Genomic DNA, 18254 nt, shown 5'->3' with positions numbered 1-18254 from the left:
GACTGCAGACCTTTTTGTGTGTATGGACATGGTGATAGGTTCTCCTTATGTTCTTATGTTCCAGCAAGGAAAAACGCTCTGCAGAAGCAGGCTTGTGAGCTCACAGGCATTGCCGACACAGGTGTGCCTCTAGCATGGATAGGCAAACTAAGGCCTGGCGGCCGGATCCGGCCCAATCGCCTTCTAAATCTGGCCAGCAGATGGTCTGGGAATCAGCGTGTTTTTACATGAGTAGAATGTGTCCTTTTATTAAAATGCATCTCTGGGTTACAGTGGTACCTCGGGTTACAGACGCTTCAGGTTACAGATGCTTCAGATTACAGACTCCGCTAACCCAGAAATAGTACCTTGGGTTAAAAAATTTGCTTCAGGATGAGAACAGAAATCGTGCGGTGGCGGTGAAGTGGCTTCAGGTTAAGAACAGTTTCAGGTTAAGAACGGACCTCCAGAATGGATTAAGTTCTTAACCCAATGTACCACTGTATTTGTGGGGCCTGCCTGGTGTTTTTACATGAGTAGAATGTGTGCTTTTATTTAAAATGCATCTCTGGGTTATTTGTGGGGCATAGGAATTTGTTCATTTCCCCCCCAAAAATATGGTGTCCCCCCCAAGGTCTGAGGGACAGTGGACCGGCCCCCTGCTGGAAAAGTTTGCCGACCCCTGCTCTAGAGGCTTACAGGTATTTATCCAGGCTCTGTTGATGAAGCAGGATGCATCTCTTCTTGCAGATGCAGATGTGTATGACCACCAGTTCTTACATGCAACTCTTTGGGTTTTTGCATCAGGTAAAAAGGTAAAGGTAAAGGACCCCTGGATGGTTAAGTCCAGTCAAAGGCGACTGTGGGGTTGCGGCACTCATCTCGCTTTCAGGCCGAGGGAGCCGGTGTTTGTCCACAGATAGCTTCCCAGGTCATGTGGCCAGCATGACTAAACCTCTTCTGGTGCAACAGGACACCGTGATGGAAACCAGAGCGCACGAAAATGCCGTTTACCTTCCTGCTGCAGCTGTACCTATTTATCTACTTGCACTGGCATGCTTTCGAACTGCTAGGTTGGCAGGAGCTGGGTCAGAGCAACGGACAGAGCTCATCCCGTCACGCGAAGTCGAACTGCTGACCTTCTGATCGGCAAGCCCAAGGGGCTCAGTGGTTTAGACCACAGCGCCACCTGTGTCCCACTGTCTTTGCATTAGAGCAGCAGGAAAGGGACACTGTGGACCTTCAGATATTGTTGGGTTGCAACATCCACCGTCCCTGACCATTGGATAGGGAATCCATTGCAGTCCCACCAATTTCTTTTTTAAAAAATATAATATTTATTAGCCGTTTAAAGATTACAAAAGATAAGAAAAAGAATTAAACAAGACAATACAATACAAAAACAAAACAAAAACTCCCCACAACCCAAACCCTAAAACATTAAATCAACCAAACAAAACAAAAACAATTAAAAACACATCCAACAATTTCGATATCATAACTTTCATTCACTTGTTTCAGTGACCTCCTCACACCTCCCTTTTTGTATTCCACTTCAATTAACTGTTTCAGCAATTCCTTTCCATCTTCCTCTGTTTTCTGTCCTGTAATTTATCTTAACATATTCTAACCTTATCTTTTCCCTTTAATACATTTACAATCTGTCTGTACCTAATTCCTTATAACATTTTTGCTAAAGCCATATAACTTCATTCCATCATTTTTCTAACATTCATTAATTTTACAATATTTCTATAAATAATCTTTAAACTTTTTCCAGTCTTCTTCCACGACTCTTCTCCCTGGTCTCGGATTCTGCCAGTCATTTCCGCCAGTTCCATATAGTCCATCACTTTCATCTGCCATTCTTCCCGGGTGGGTAAATCTTGCGCCTTCCAATACTTCGCGATGAGTATTCTTGCTGCTGTTGTTGCATACATAAAGAAAGTTCTGTCCTTCTTTGGCACCAATTGGCCGACCATGCCCAGGAGAAAGGCCTCTGGTTTCTTCAGGAAGGTATATTTGAATACCTTTTTCATTTCATTATAAATCATCTCCCAGAATGTGTTAATCCTTGGGCATGTCCACCAAAGGTGAAAGAATGTACCTTCAATCTCATTACATTTCCAACATTTATTTTCGGGCAAATGGTAATTTTTTGCAAGCTTGACTGGTGTCATGTACCACCTGTAAATCATTTTCATTATATTCTCTCTTAAGGCATTGCATGCCGTAAATTTCATACCTGTGGTCCATAACTGTTCCCTGTCAGCCATCATAATGTTATGTCCAACATCTTGTGCCCATTTAATCATAGCAGATTTCACCATTTCATCCTGAGCAGTCCCACCAATTTCTGAAGGTTTCCCATGCCTGCATCTGAGTCTTTTGATTTCTACAATTCTGAAATGCATCACACCATTTGTTTTTTCTGCATTGCTTGTTTTCCCTATTTATTTATTTTTAAATGATTGCTTGTAAATCCTTTTTTCAAAAACCACCCACCCAGCCTGTGTTTGCGCTTCCTCCAGCCTTATAAAAAGGCAGGTGGAGCAGCCATGAGGAGCCGCTCCATAAATGCAATGCCAGCCATTTGCTCCACTCACAGAAGATTGTGAGCCATTTTGAGCAGATTGCAAAAGCATTATATAGATATGTACCAGTGTTTTAGTATTGTTGTGAGGCTGGGGGTTGGGGCAGTAAGGGTCAGTGGAGCCAGAGACATCTCTACCAGCCCTAGCATAGTTGCCAAGTATCTTCCTTTTCTTAGGGAAATCAGCTGATGGTTTTCAGTGGATTGGAAATAACTGAGAACTGGATACCTTTCTCTTCGCAGATCTATACACGGGGGGGGGGGATGCTATAAATAAGTCAGAAATAAAATAGTTATAACAAAAGAAAAAAAATGCTTTGGAAAATCACATAGATTTATTTTTTTACTCTCCAGCGCCATCTGGTGTTGCATGTTTATAACACATTCAAAAGTTGTTTTCTTGACTAATATAGCTGAATCCTCTGTCTTTGCTTTCCACCCTTTGCTAAGGATGATGTATAATCTAGACTAGAGCAGTGTTTTCCAAACTTGGGTCTCCAGCTGCTTTTTTTGGACTACAATTCCCATCATCCCTGACCACTGGTCTTGCTAGCTAGGGATGATGGGAGTTGTAGTCCAGAAAACCCAAAACAGCTGGAGACTCAAGTTTGGGAAATGCTTATCTAGAGGTACTTCCACGCTTTCACTATTTTCAGGTAGGATTCAAGCACATAGCAGCAAATTAAGGTTGTGCAATTATGGTTGACTGGGAACTCATGCACAACAAATCTGCTTTATCCAAAAGATCGTTCTATTTGTGGCAGGAAAATGCACTGGAGAGCATTTGATTTGGACTGCACTGGTTGGCATCTATCTGCCTTGGGAGACAATGGAGGAGTGTGCCTTTAGAGGTGAAGTCAAAGTGTTGAAGAGTTACAGCGTCTGCTGTGGCTGTAGGGACCAATGTGGGAGAGACATGTTTGTTTGTTTTTAAATAATATTTATTACTTTTCCAACAATTTAAACACTACAAAAAAGAACAATACAATACAAAAACACTACATAACACTAACACATTAAACTAACAAAACAAAACAAAAACAATTTAAAACACATCAAATAATTTCAGTATCTTATCTTTCATTCACTTATTTCCGCGACCTCCTCACACCTCCCTTTTTGTATTCCATTCTGTTAATTGTTTCAGCAATTCCTTTCCATCTTCCTCTGTTTTCAATCCTATAATTATCTTAACACATTCTAACCTTATTTTTTCCTTTAATACTCTATTAATCTGCTTGTACTTAATTCCTTATAACATTTCTACTAAAGCCATATAACTTCATTCCAACATTTTTCTAGCATTCATTAATTTTACAGTATTTCCGTAAATAATCTTTAAACTTTTTCCAGTCTTCTTCCACCGACTCTTCTCCTTGGTCTCGGATTCAGCCAGTCATTTCCGCCAGTTCCATATAGTCCATCAACTTCATCTGCCATTCTTCCCGGGTGGGTAAATCTTGTGTCTTCCAATACTTCGCGATGAGGGAGAGACATGTTTTGCTGCAGCTGGGGCAGGTGAAGGCGTCTGGTTGTGTTGATACAGGTGCACCATGGCGTTCCTTTCTGCGATCCTCCCAGCTGTCATTCCTTCTCTGGTCACTGTTACACAACCTGACTGATCATCTCCAGTTCCTGAAGAATCTCCCCCAGAATGAATGCTCAATAAACAGGTTATCCGGAAGCACCATGGGTTGTGCTTGTGGTTGCAATTTGAGAGAGAGCGACAAAGGCTGAGTTTGGGCTGTGTGGGCAACTTAAGAGTGTTGACTGTCTCTCTGGAGATCTGATGTGGGTGCTGCGAACTTTTAAGTGCTCAAGCTGTGCCTCTGTTGCATAGGCTGTGCACAACCTATATATTTGCATATACAGTGGTACCTCGGGTTAAGAACTTAATTCGTTCTGGAGGTCCGTTCTTAACCTGAAGCACCACTTTAGCTAATGGGGCCTCCCGCTGCCGCCGGAGCACAATTTCTGTTCTCATCCTGAAGCAAAGTTCCTAACCTGAGGTACTATTTCTGGATTAACGGAGTCTGTAACCTGAAGCGTCTGTAACCTGAAGCGTCTGTAACCCGAGGTACCACTGTATATATTGTGTGGATGCCTGATTATCGTCTTCCAAAGCAACTACTCTATTCCAAACTTAAAAATGGAAAGTGTAATGCTGGTGGTCAACCAAAGAGGTTCAAAGACTCTCTCTGGGCAAATCTTTAAAAATGTAGTATAAACACCAACAACTGGGAAACAATGGCCTGCAAGCTCTCCAATTGGAGAACAGCCTTTACTAAAAGTGTCATGGGCTTTGAAGACACTCGAACTCAGGACACAAGGGAGAAACATGCTAAGAGGAAGGCACGCTTGGCAAATCCACATCGTGATCAACTCCCGTCTGGAAACCTATGTCCCCACTGTGGAAGGACATGTGGATCCAGAATTGGCCTCCACTGTCACTTACGGACTCACTGTTAAAACCGTGTTTATGAAAGACAATCTTACTCGGCTACGAGCGATCACCAAAGAAGAAGAAAAAGAAGATATATTTGCAAGCATTTAAAAACACCAACAAGCCTCCAGTAGTAGTAGTAATTATTATTATTATTATTATTATTATTATTATTATTATTATTACCCTGCCCATTTGGCTGGGTTTCCCCAGCCACTCTAGGTGGCTTCTAGCAAAATATTAAAATACAATAATTCATCAAATATTAAAAGCTTCCCTAAACAGGGCTGCCTTCAGATGTCTTCTAAAAGTCAGATAGTTGTTTATTTCTTTGACATCTGATGGGAGGGTGTTCCACAGGGCAGGTGCCACTATCTTCTAATGGATGCCACACCTGGGTAAGTTTTGTGTCCTTGGAACTTCTTGCTACTCAGAGAGCTGGAATGAGTTTGCGTCTCTTTCTCTCTCTGTTTATAATGCATATACTCTGCCTAGCCACATTCAACAAAATGAAGGGAAATGGGATTAATTTGAAAGCCTTGGGCTATTTTTCTCATTAAATGGAATGAAAAAGACTCCTGGAAGATAATCAGAGGCCTCTTCTCCAATCCTGTTTGCAGCATTCTACTAGGTTTCAGAAACCTCCAACAGGATTTCTCATTTTTGTACCCACACACACCCTAGTAGGTGTGGCTATAATAAGTGCCTGTGACTGTGTATCAGGTTTCAAGATCCTTTAAAAAAAAAATCTTTATTCATCTTACTCGTGTTATGCCAAACCAGCACACCACATTCTGGTTGGACTGCATAGTTGCAACTATCTATGGAGTCATGTTGCAATTTTCAAGCATGAAAGAGGTGCTTGGTAGTAATAAAAATGATACAGCATAGGTCTGATCCTGAACTGGGATAGGAATTACCCTGACGTAGAAACTCTGGTTTCTGGTGTGGGAGGGTTTCAGAGATGAGCCGCCAACAACGAAATTGTGTCAACGCTCGAAAAAGGATTTAAAGGAGCTTGCTCCAAACTAGATGAGGCTTTGCTCTGCTCTAGCAGGGCTATTCTTACGTTTTTAAGCAGAGGCTGTAAAATACACTTATGTGTAGATAAAAGGCAACCCTTTTGGAGCAATAATACTAATACTAATACTAATACTAATACTAATAATAACAACAATAATTTATTACTTATACCCTGCCCATCTGGCTGGGTTTCCCCAGCTATTCTAGGCAGCTCCCAACAAGAAATTAAAAATACATTAAAACACCAGTCATTAAAAACTTCCCTATACAGGGCTGCCTAGATGTTTTCTAAACATCAGATAGTTGTTAATTTCTTTGACAGCTGATGGGAGGGCGTTCCACAGGGCAGGCACCACTACCAAGAAGGCCCTCTGCCTGGTTCCCTGTAACTTTGCTTCTTGCAGTGAGGGAACCACCAGAAGGCCCTCAGAGCTGGACCTCAAAGGAGGAATAGGATGGGGAGAATTAAAAGAGCATAGGATGGGGCTTGATCGTCTGGAATGCACTACTGCAAAAGCACCACTCAGAATGCATTCAGACCTGGCATAGACAAACTTGGCCCTCCAGATGTTTTGGGACTACAACTCCCATCATCCCTGACCACTGGTTCTGTTAGCTAGGGATGATGGGAGTTGTAGTCCCAAAACATCTGGAGGGCCAAGTTTGCCTATGCCTGATTCAAACATTGCGATTATTGTGTTTGTTTCCTGGTTAGATTGCTGCCACTTCTATTCTGGTTTCTATCATTCTGTTTACACAGCAGTGCCTGCTGCACTATGGAACTGCGGCTTTTTGATCAATATGCCACCATGTTGCCCTAAAATTCATTCCAAGTGAAAATCCATTCTACCTCACCGGGTGGGCTTGGTGTGATGCAACAGCGGGCATCAATCTCCACCGTTCTGTGCCTCCATGAATCACCCATGGGAAATATCTGTATGCTGGAATACCACCCTAAATTTTTTCGCATGGCGGGGTGCATAAAAGCAGTGGGAAGATTGCAGCACAAAACTCCCACGATTTTCCGGGTTAACCAAGTTGCAAACTCCCCCTGCCCTTCCCATTAATATGCATATGAGCACTAAATGGAATGGAAATGGAATGGAATTGAGTGCTGCCTCAGTGCACAGCTATGGTGTTGCCTATGTGTTGGTTGCATTGATCAGTCCCAGTTTATTGAGAACAACAACAGCAAAAGGGTTGCTCCAATAGGATTTAAATTCATCTTTGCAGATTTTCAGCAATGATGCTTGCTGGATCATGTCCTTCTACGAAGGAAGGCAAGTGAGGAATGTCATTAGACAGGTTTCCCTTGCAGGTGGCAGCTGCTCCGTGGTCCTCTGCTGGCACACAGCAGCTGCAAGTCTTTTTCAACTGGGCATTTAAGCCAGGAACACGCTTGGGGCATTCAGACCATAGTCCCATGCAGATGGTGTGTTCCAGAGAAACTGGTCCTCCGTGGTTCTATTCATGGCTGTTTAATTTCAGTTTTGTGCTCCTGAAATTCAGCAGGGCTGGAGTTCTGCAGCAGTGAAGCGGCACAGCCACAAATCAGTCCCTGCCAGATTTTGCTTTCGTCAAAGATAGCCATCTCATCAACGTCAAAATTTAATGGCGATGCAGTACCCTGCCGAGATTTTGCAGACACCTAAAATGAATAAAGGGATGCAGGTGGCGCTGTGGGTTAAACCACAGAGCCTAGTACTTGCCGATCAGAAGGTCGGCGGTTTGAATCCCTGCGACGGAGTGAGCTCCTGTTGCTTGCTCCCTGCTCCTGCCAACCTAGCAGTTCGAAAGCATGTCAAAGTGCAAGTAGATAAATAGGTACCACTCCGGCAGGAAGGTAAACGGTGTTTCTGTGCGCTGCTCTGGTTTGCCAGAAGCGGCTTAGTCATGCTGGCCACATGACCTGGAAGCTGTATGCCGGCTCCCTCGGCCAATAAAGCGAGATGAGTGCCGCAACCCCAGAGTCGGCCATGACTGGACCTAATGGTCAGGGGTCCCTTTACCTTTAAAATGAATAAAGTTCACTGTGACTGTAACTTCTCTTCCTTGTGCATACGAAGTGCACTGTTTCGTTTAACCCAGCTGTGGGGAAGCTTTGGCTCTTTCAGATGATGCTGAAGTACAACATCCATCAGTCCATGTTGAACCCCCCCCCCCCGGAAAAAAGGACCTTTTCGCAATGCAGATTGAAGGCATGGGGACCCTGATCTGGATTGGAACTGCAGTGGGATGGGTGGGGTGGAGAGCAAAGTTTTAAAGATGCCACACAATCGGCTTCCAAAATTTGTTCGGGGAAATCATGACTGTATCATAGTTCTTTAAAAGCATAGTGGACATGGGGGTGGTGTGGTCTAAACCACTGAGCCTCTTGGGCTTGCCGATTGGAAGTCGGCAGTTCGAATCCTTGTGACGGGGTGAGCTCTGTCCATTGCTCTGTCCCTGCTCCTGCCAACCTAGCAGTTCAAAAGCACGCCACTGCAAGTAGACAAATAGGTACTGCTGTGGCGGGAAGGTAAACGGCATTTCCATGCACTCTGGCTTCCATCACAGTGTTCCGTTGTGCCAGAAGCTGTTCAGTTCTGCTGGCCACGTGACCCAGAAAACTGTCTGTGGACAAACGCCGGCTCCCTCGGCCTGAAAGCGAGATGAGCGCCACAACCCCATAGTTGCCTTTGACTGGACTTAACCGTCCAGGGGTCCTTTACCTTTACCTTTTTACCTTTTGTTATATATGCATGCCATATGAACTTCAGCAGGAATGACTTCTACACAATGGACACGATCCTGCTCAATTAAGCCCTTTTTAAAGTCCTGTTGGTTTCAGTTGGAGCGTTCTTAATTCAGCCTGTGTTTAACCTTCTGGTCAAAATCACCGAGGCTGTATAGGACTTGAATGTTTGGCACTGGGATGCCAAATGCACACTTAAAATTAAACACAGGCTTAAGTGCTGAATCATCTCTTAAGAATGGACATGCCTTTGTACAGACCTGTGCACCTTCCATTATAATATTTGTTAAGGGTTTCTCTGTTGATCATTGTTTCTTCCTGCTAAACAGGACTCTGCAAGTCGTTCCAAGATTCCACCCTTCTAATGAAAATCAAGAGAGTAAAACTCTGGCTGTGAAATTGCATGGTGCAACATCGCAGTGGGGAAATATTTTGGGGATGGCTAAGGGTGTGGCAGGAAGGCAGGCAAGGTGCAGCAACAACACTTGAGGGGAAAATACATTTGCTCTGCCCTGGAGTTCTCACATACCACACAAATCTCGCATCAATACAGATCAATACAGTGGTACCTGGGGTTAAGTACTTAATTCGTTCCGGAGGTCCGTACTTAACCTGAAACTGTTCTTAACCTGAAGCACCACTTTAGCTAATGGGGCCTCCTGCTGCCACTGCGCCGCCAGAGCACGATTTCTGTTTTCATCCTGAAGCAAAGTTCCTAACCTGAAGCACTATTTCTGGGTTAGCAGAGTCTGTAACCTAAAGCATATGTAACCTGAAGCGTATGCAACCCGAGGTACCACTGTATAACCATCACTGAACTGGAAGACCTCTTGGCTATATTTAACACCAAGGAATGAGTCCGTCCCCCCCCCCCCCCCAGCATTAGTGTGTTTTTCAGGGTTGCCATCGTTCCGGCTTTTCCCGGACAGATCTGGAATACTGTAGTTGGCAGAAGTGTCTGGGCAGAAATCAGGAAAATTACCGGGAAAATGTGGACGTCGGCAGTGCCATTTTTTGCCATTTCCCCGTAAAAATAGTTCAAGACTGAGAGTTATAAGCGATTTTGTCCAAAAAGCCCAACAACTCTGGGCAAAACTAGTAAAAGCTCAACAACTTTGGCCAAAAAAACCACACACAAAAACACAGCTCAACAACTTTTCTGTCCAGATTTTCGCTGTTTGAAATATGGCAACCCTAGTGTTTTTGAGCTTGAACACAGATTGCAGGGATACCATATGTACTTCTGCCGGTGCTGCCCTCCAGCTGTTCTGGACTACAGCTCCCATCAGCCTCTGCCAACATGGCTAATGGTCAGGGATGATGGGAGTTGTGGTCTACAAGTCTACAACATTTGGAAGACACCATGTTGACTACCTTCATGTACTGAGTAGAAGATACTCCACAAAACAATTGCATCTAAACTTCTTTGCCTAGGGCATTGTGGAGGATGCTGTTTCACTGTTGTTTGCTCAAAAGGAAAAAGAAAACAGGGAGGAGGAGGAGAAAGAAGCTGTGCTATTTCTGCCAAGGGACACTTTTGGAGAATTTCTCATTTTCCTGCAGAAATTTGGTGAAATGGCCCCTCCAGTTCCTCTGCCCAAAAATAGGATACAAATTTTGAGAGCCCATTCACTCACAGTTGTTTCTGCTGTTTGTGAATGACTGTATTTCATTGGTATTGTTGCAGAAATGAGGCGTGTGATTCACTGGAACCAAAGGCTCTGTGCAAAACTGAAGAGCCTTCACCCTTGTTCTTCCTCTGTCCCAAAACTGACAGCTGATGCCTTTGACGAAAGAAGCAGCTCCTGTGTTTGAGGAACAAAGTGCGCAGCTATATCCGAAGCCATTCACGTTGGTGAACGCATCAGAGAGAGCTTCCAATATTTGGATGGTAAAGGCCTTGGTTATATATCTTAGACATGCTCCATGATCCTCTAGGGATTTACCTTTGGCTTCACTGCTCTTGGTTATATGACCTGTGAAAGTAGCCCAAGGCAGAAATCTTATGCACAACTTACAAGAGGAGCGCTCAGATTTTCTGTTGAGCAAGCATGCTTCAGATCCAGTTGCAATAGGCATGGACAACTCAGTATCCAAAGATGATGTACTAATTTCTCTCCCTCTTGTGTTTTCTTGGTGCGTCATAATGGGGTCCTTCTGATTAAAGGACAACTAGACTTGGACTGTACTTGGTCCTTTGCTATTTTGTCATTTTTGCAAGCCGTGGGGCCATTCCTATCTTCTCTTTCATCATCTCTACTGCCAGTGGTGCTAATTTGGCAGGCAGAGGCCCGCTACTAGTCAACACCCATCCCAGGAAGCTCGTGACTCAGGTGATATCTCCTGAACTAACCTGTGAATCAAGTTTCTCTGCTCATTTAAACTCACAATTATTGTGATTCATTAACTAGCTCTTGGCAAAAGTCCCTAAGAAGAACAGGAAACTAATAACCCATTCCCCACCCACGAGGGTTGGAATTAGGGATGAATGAGTCTGTCAATCTTGGTTTCTCTCAGTTTCTCATTTTTCCAATCTTGACTTCAGTTCTCCGCATTTCCACATCTTTCTGCAGTTTTGGTTTTTTTTAAGTCCTTGTGAAAATTGATCAGGGTTTTATCATGATTTTTGCCAAATACAGTGGAACCTCAGGTTACGTACTGTTCTCCTTATGAATGCTTCAGGTAACAAGCTCTGCTAACCCGGAAGTAGGTCTCCTGGTAGCAAACTTTGCCCCAGGATGTGAGCAGATGTTGCGTGCCAGTGGCACGGCTGCAGCAGGAGGCCCCATTAGCGAAAGCTCACCTCAAGTTAAGAATGGTTTCGGGTTAAGAACAGACCTCTGGAACGAATTAAGTTCGTAACCGGAGGTACTGCTGTATAGACATTGTCAAAGCAATTTCCCCTAACACATTTTTTTTGTGTTATTTTCACCAGTATATAAATATGCACACTTTTTATGCCAGTACAAATGCATTTTTGTACACATCGCTTGGTTGGAAAACTGTGTCGCAATATTCGGAGAAGTGTGAATTTTGGGAGTGTTTCAGTTTTGCATCTTGTTTTGCAAAATGTGAAGTATGTTGCTTTGCCTTGAAATGTGAACTGAATAAAATTTCTCCTCCATCTCTAGTTGGAACAGGGAGACGAGTGGGAGGTGGGTGCCTGTTTTTTAGTTGATTGTAAGAAGAAGAAGTGGGATTTCTATAGAGGACTACTTATCATGCAGTACATCATAGTGCACCATGCTATAGTCTTTATTGTGTCTTAACCTTCACAACAATTCTGTGATATAGTACACGGCATGAGAAATGAAGCCCAGGAATAATCTCACTGACATTGCACTGAAATTTATCAGAAGCAGCCAGGCTGCTGTGTCGGAGGAAGGGTAAAGTCCTAAATATACTTACGCTGGAACCAACATGCAGGGGAATGAGTTCCAAGTGTGGTGGTAGAACAGACTGTGCTACAGCCAGTAAGGGATAACAATTTTGATTGTTTCTGTGTAGAAAAACAAGATCAATCCTGCCTCCAAACAGAAAACCAGATCTTTACTTGTTACACTGGCTCTCTATTTGCTGTAGTTCCTAAAATACAATAATTAAGAGGGGAGCAGAATTCATAAGCATTAACTCCACCACCTGCTCTCTGAAGCTGTATTCTATTCTCATTTTTCTATATGTGTAGACCAAGCCTCAGTCCTATTGAACTCGGTGGGATGTACCCCGAAGAAAAGCTGCTTAGGACTGGCCTGTAAGTATTCTGAGGATTGGTGCCAGATAAGGACATGCATACATCAAGGATGCCCTTTCTTCTATCTCTTGTGACTTTGGCACTCGTTGTGTTTGCCAGTGGTTGTCTATAATCAGGCCTGTGGATGAGCTCCAGATGTTGGAAGCAAGGAGAAAGGACGAGAGGCAACAGCTTAGGATGCTGTGTCTGAAGATAATGCAGAGACCTAGCAGAAGGCCCAGATCTCAAGCTCCAATACTAAAAGATTTATTGAGTAGTAAATATTGCAATATCCAAATTATAGTGTCATCGTTAATGTCCCTCCAGAGTTTGTTGAACTCCAAGGGACATCAGCCCCAGCCAACATAAGGATGAGGGGATTTGGAGTCCAACAATTTATGGAGGGCCACCAGTTCTGTATACCTGGTGTATTGGGAGCAGATTCCTCTCCTAGACTCTTAGTTCAATAGCTGACCAGCACAGGGTGATCATAGGGTGTGCCACAGATTCCCTCTGGTGCCTACTTCCTCTTCTTTGGGAATTCACAGACAAAGTACATCGTGTGATGGCACTCCGTGTCATTCCACTGCCCGGTGCTGAGCATTTCCACACAGTCTTCCTGCCCGGAGGTGTCCTGAGGTTCTCCTTCCTTCCAGTTGCTGTAGCTCTGCAATGGAGTACGGTCGGCATACACGAACTGCCCTTCGTTCTCCATGTCGCTCAGGCCAATGAAGACTCGGAAGAGGCCACTTTGGGATACATAGTCAGAGATCACGGCGTTGGCAGCCTCATCCTTCGGCATCGCCAGAACCCCATCTCGAATCCTGCAATGAGTCAGCGCTTCCTTGTAGCTTTTTTCTTCCTGTACGATGTAATAGTATTTCTCCTCTGTTTCCCTGATACCTGCTAACACTTGGAGAAGAAAAACAAAAAGCCCGTTTTAACAAAGCAGGCTTTTTCAGGATATCCTCAAAAGCCCCGAATCATTATTGTTGTGATTTATTAAATTTCTACACGACTGTTCATCCAAGGATAGCAGGGAGATTTACAATATAAAAACAAAAATATACATATCAATCAAATATTTATTACGGTCATAGACCAGCATAAGTAGGGTGGGGAACAATCATTTAAAATCTGTAAAATGTTTTGGAAAGCTAAAATTATTAAAATAGAAGGTATATATAAAAGACTATTGTATTCTAAAAGACGCTAAAAGAATGTAAAAGAAGGGTTAGAAGCATTAAACGGATGTGGAAGAACATAAAAGGTCAGTATATAAAAGGCTATGGTATAGTCACAAACAAAAGCAATAAATTCTCACCCGCAGTTTAAAAGGCCATAAGTTGATTAATTAGCCAAAGGTGTGGAAGAAGAGGAATGTTTTTGCCTGGCGCCTAATTACATTTTTATGCCACCTTTCCCAAATGGCAGTTTTAGAACCAAGGAAATGAAACATACCATTCTTCACAAACTTGATGGAACTCTTGAGCCGAGCAACGTTGATGTCCAGCTGTCCAACGACTTTGCGATATTTCCCGCAGTCACAGACAGCACCTAACCCCATATAGGTATATAATCAAATAGTCTACCCAAAACATCAAAGTGGGTAAGCATTACATAGCTGTTTAAAACAAATATACATATGATAAAGTCAGGAAGGACCTGGGTGTGGTCTGATGCCCCACACAACTCCCGGGAAGGAGTTTTCCCCATGCAAGCTGCTCTGAAGGTTCTCACAACCCGTTCGCCTGAGTCAGTTTGGGGTTGCAGGGCTAATGCCCAAAGGAAAGGAGGAAAACCCCTGTTGCATGACTGGAAGTCCTTGTGCTGATTTCTACTAGTGAAATGAGTTAGTTGAGTCCATCCCATGGAATTGCACTGACCATTTGCAGCACCCAAAGCATGGAGACATATTGGCTAACCTTTAACTAAGGTTAAAGGGGACATTTGAATTATGGTGCTGGAGGAGACTCTGGAGAGTCCCATGGACTGCAAGAAGATCAAACCTATCCATTCTTAAGGAAATCAGCCCTGAGTGGTCTCTGAAAGGACAGATCCTGAAGCTGAGGCTCCAATACTTTGGCCATCTCATGAGAAGAGAAGACTCCCTGGAAAAGACCCTGATGTTGGGAAAGATGGAGGGCACAAGGAGAAGGGGACAAGAGAGGACGAGATGGTTGGACAGTATTCTCGAAGCTACTAGCATGAGTTTGACCAAGCTGCAGGAGGCAGTGGAAGACAGGAGTGCCTGGCGTGCTCTGGTCCATGGGGTCACGAATTGTCAGACACGACTAAACAACAACAGCAAAGGGGACTTTTGCCACGCAAAGCCAAACTATGGCTCAGAAGCATGAATGCAGAAGCATACAGGCTCTGAGAAGGGAAATAGAGGCCACCTCGCTCCTCCCATGCCATTTTGGTACTGTGCCGCACTGAGCTAAGCCATCGTTTGTTGTAGCATGTTGTCCATTTTCCCGGCCAAACCATGAGTTGTGAAGCAGAGGACAAAGCTTGCATTTAGAAGCAGTCTTGAGATTGGGAACCGTTATAACAGAAGGTCCTCGTTTGTAGGAGCTCTTTCTCCACAGACCCTCTTGGGCACTAAAATTGGCAGAAAGGGCCGTCGTGGTAGTTTTACCACACTCAGAATTTCGTGGGTGGGTGTATCCCTGGAAAAGGCATTCCCTGTGGCAGCTCCTAAATTGCAGAATTGCCTCTAGACAGGACAATGCATGTGAAATTTTCAGTGCGGAGTTTCTGTTGTATGATGAATGTGCACCTTTTTACCTCATCCTTTGACACCTGAAAGTCATTTTTTTTTTTAGGATCCAGACTCGTCTTGTGACTGCAAATTGTTTTAAACTCTTTTTAATATTGCATTTTTAAGTTGCTGCAACCCAATCCGTGCCTTATGGCGAAGGGCAGCTAAGAAATTGAAATAATCATTATAATACTTCTAAGGGTGTTCAGTCAAATGCACACAGAAGCCCCCTTTTTGTTTAACACTGGAAGGTCAGGGGTAGAATGTGCAATGGGACAATTTGGACGTAACAATCCTGGCTTATTCGGCCATTGCTTCTTAATTAAGGAATGAGCATCATACTGGGAATGAGCCGTGATGAGGCTCCAGCTAACATGTCCACACTCTTCTCTTTTACCCACCGGGGGAGATCAGAAGCTCCTGCTTCCAGTTTTAAACAACTCATGGTTCCACATTTTGTCAGGGGACTATGGTTTGTTTAAACTCTAGTGAGGGCGCAAACCAGACTTGGAAGCCAAAGGAGCCCTGTTCAGGTGCTCAGCCACTGGAGCACGATTTCTGTTCTCATCCTGAAGCAAAGTTCTTAACCCGAGGTACTATTTCTGGGTTAGCGGAGTCTGTAACCTGAAGCATATGTAACCTGAAGTGTATGTAACCCGAGGTACCACTGTAATAGGAAACCGTGGTTTCCATAACAGCAGCAGCAGCAGCAGCAGCAGCAGCAGCAGCAAAAACCTCCACTCTCCTCTGGTATGTGAAGGGGGGTGGACCTGCAGACATGATGCTCATCACAGCATGTTCACATAATGGAAAACATGCTTTCTCATTATATATGAACCAGGCCTCTGACTTGAAACACGGCAGAACTTTTAACGTGGGCCTGTCTCCCGCAGCAGCCCAGCGGCGTTAGTCAATGTTTTGGCAAAAGCATGTTTATTGCCACTGTGTGTCCTCTGTCTTTTATAGGTTTCAATGTGATTATTTTACAGTCATGTTTTCAATGCAAGCTGCCTCAAGCTCCTGTGGGAGTAGGGAGGATAAAAATACTTTTTTTGTGGGCTGGGAAAATAGGCAAGCTGTTATGGAGGAAAATGCAGAAAACGCTTTTGCTTTTCTGCCACCTGCAATCTCAACCTGCGTTCTGCTGACTTTTGCTGCTCTGTCTGCTAGAGTCAGGTGAGGCTACAGGAGAGCAAGTAATTTCTTTTTTTTTTGTGGGGGTGGCTTTTGTCCACTGTTACTGACCACATGCTACAGCAGCTGTGAGGAACCTTTGCCCCTCCAGATGTTGCTGCTGAACTACAACTCCCATCATGCTGAGCAAGCATGGCCAATGGCCAGGGATGATGGGAGTTGCAGTTCACGTCAGCAACATCTCGGGGAGGACAAAGGTTCCTCACTCTTCCTCTGCGGCAGTGCTTCCCAAACTTGTGTCTCCAGCACTCGCATCATCCCTACCTAGCAAGACCAGTGGTCAGGGATGATGGGAATTATAGTCCAAAAGCAGCTGGAGACCCAAGATTGGGGAACAAGATTTGGTACTGACGACTCTTTGGTAACTGTCCTCTCTTGCAGCTGTTTTGTCTAGTGGGCTTCTGTCATCTTGCAGCTAGAGCCTATTAGCATACTGTAATTTCAAATACACACAGTTTATCACAGCCATGCATCCGGGATGAATGCTTGTTGCAAAATGCTGAGGGCCTTTTCGCTGGACTGCTTTAGTCCTCAGCACGTGCTTCAGCTGGGCTGGCAAGAAACACCCAAAATATTCAACCTTGCAAACTGGCCTTGGATTCTGTTTGGGCCTGGCAAAAAAAAGGCCAAAACGAAAACACCCCGGCAACCTGTACTCCTGAACTCTTTCTAATTCCTCTGTTGAAAGGAGAAGGATTAGAGTTACGTTACGCAAGATTTTTCCTTTGTTTGCATAGTACTCTCTCTGCTTTAGGGAGAATGTCAATATGTGCTTTAAAAAATAATTTGGTGCCCTTAAGAAGGAAAAAAACTGGATTTAGAACAGAAAAGCCCTTGTGTGACAAAAACAAAAAAGAGTTATGTCTTTCTTTAACAAAAGTTTTCAGTGTGTTAAGATAACAGAAATCGGGACTTAATGTGTGCCAGGTTTTAATGTTGCATCACTGACCTGGGGTTTTGTATATAACTATTTATTTATTTATTTATTTATTTATTTATTTATTTATTTATTTATTTTCTATCTCTCCTTTTTCTTCACAATGGAACTCCTGGCGCTGAATTATTGGCGCTGCCATCACCGGCTGCTGTCTGGTTACTGCTGAACCATGACGGGGCCTTCTTGGTGGTGGGTTTGTTTGTGGAATGCCCTTCCCGGTGAAGTGTGTCTACTTCCCTCATTAAAACCCAGAAGGGATTCAAACACAACCCTGTTCAACCTAGGCTTTTAATGGCGGGAATATACTGTCCCCAGCAAGCCTTGAAATTATTAGCTGCGAGGGTGCGTGGCTGTTTTTAAAATGCTTTTGGACATTCTTAATGCTTTTAAACGGTTTTTATTGTTTGACTGCTTTGCTGTTCACTGCCCTGGGAGGAAAGGAGTAATAGTAACTGAATAAATAATATTTAGTCGGACCCATAGGAGCCAACTCCGGGGGGCCGAAGAGGTCTTCGCCCTCCCCCCAAAGTTGATGGGCACCGCCATTCATATGTTGTGGGTGCTCTGTGTCATGTGATTGATTGTGCAGGGTAGGGCATACCTCCCCCCCCCATTATTTTATTTAAGTCGACACCCCTATTTGGACCCAAACTTGCTAAACTTGAGCCAAAGTCTTCTCCACTCACTTTCCATTGAAAGTAGAGAAGGAGAGGGAGTGGAACCCTACTGTTGTCGCTGCTTCCGACACCCTCTGACCTTAACCTCTGACCTTTCCTTTTAAAACCCAAGGTCTGCAAAGAGACACCTAATCCTACAAATGCACATTGTGCCCCCTTGCAGACCATCATCTCTTTGTG

At 44.0% G+C, this 18254-nt stretch overlaps 2 protein-coding genes across 2 annotated transcripts in view; one reads left to right on the top strand and one right to left on the bottom strand.

Moving 5' to 3' along the window:
* The window catches only part of TNFRSF11B (TNF receptor superfamily member 11b), a 116510-nt gene that overhangs the window by 2028 nt on the left and 96228 nt on the right, over positions 1-18254 (top strand). The gene's annotated exons all lie outside the window — the stretch shown is intronic.
* Positions 12004-18254, bottom strand: part of COLEC10 (collectin subfamily member 10) — a 31013-nt gene continuing 24762 nt past the window's right edge. Inside the window, exons 5-6 of the mRNA XM_079984511.1 lie at positions 13964-14059; positions 12004-13414 (exon numbers count right to left, since the gene is read on the bottom strand). Coding sequence (XP_079840637.1) covers positions 13023-13414; positions 13964-14059 — 488 coding nt within the window. The 3' untranslated portion in view covers positions 12004-13022. The remainder of the gene's footprint in view (positions 13415-13963; positions 14060-18254) is intronic.

Source organism: Podarcis cretensis (genome assembly GCF_951804945.1).
Source record: "Podarcis cretensis genome assembly, chromosome: 7".
NCBI classification, from domain to species: Eukaryota; Metazoa; Chordata; class Lepidosauria; order Squamata; family Lacertidae; genus Podarcis; species Podarcis cretensis.
The sequence above is the reverse complement of the archived record's forward strand: the minus strand, read 5'-3'. Positions and strand labels throughout refer to the sequence as shown.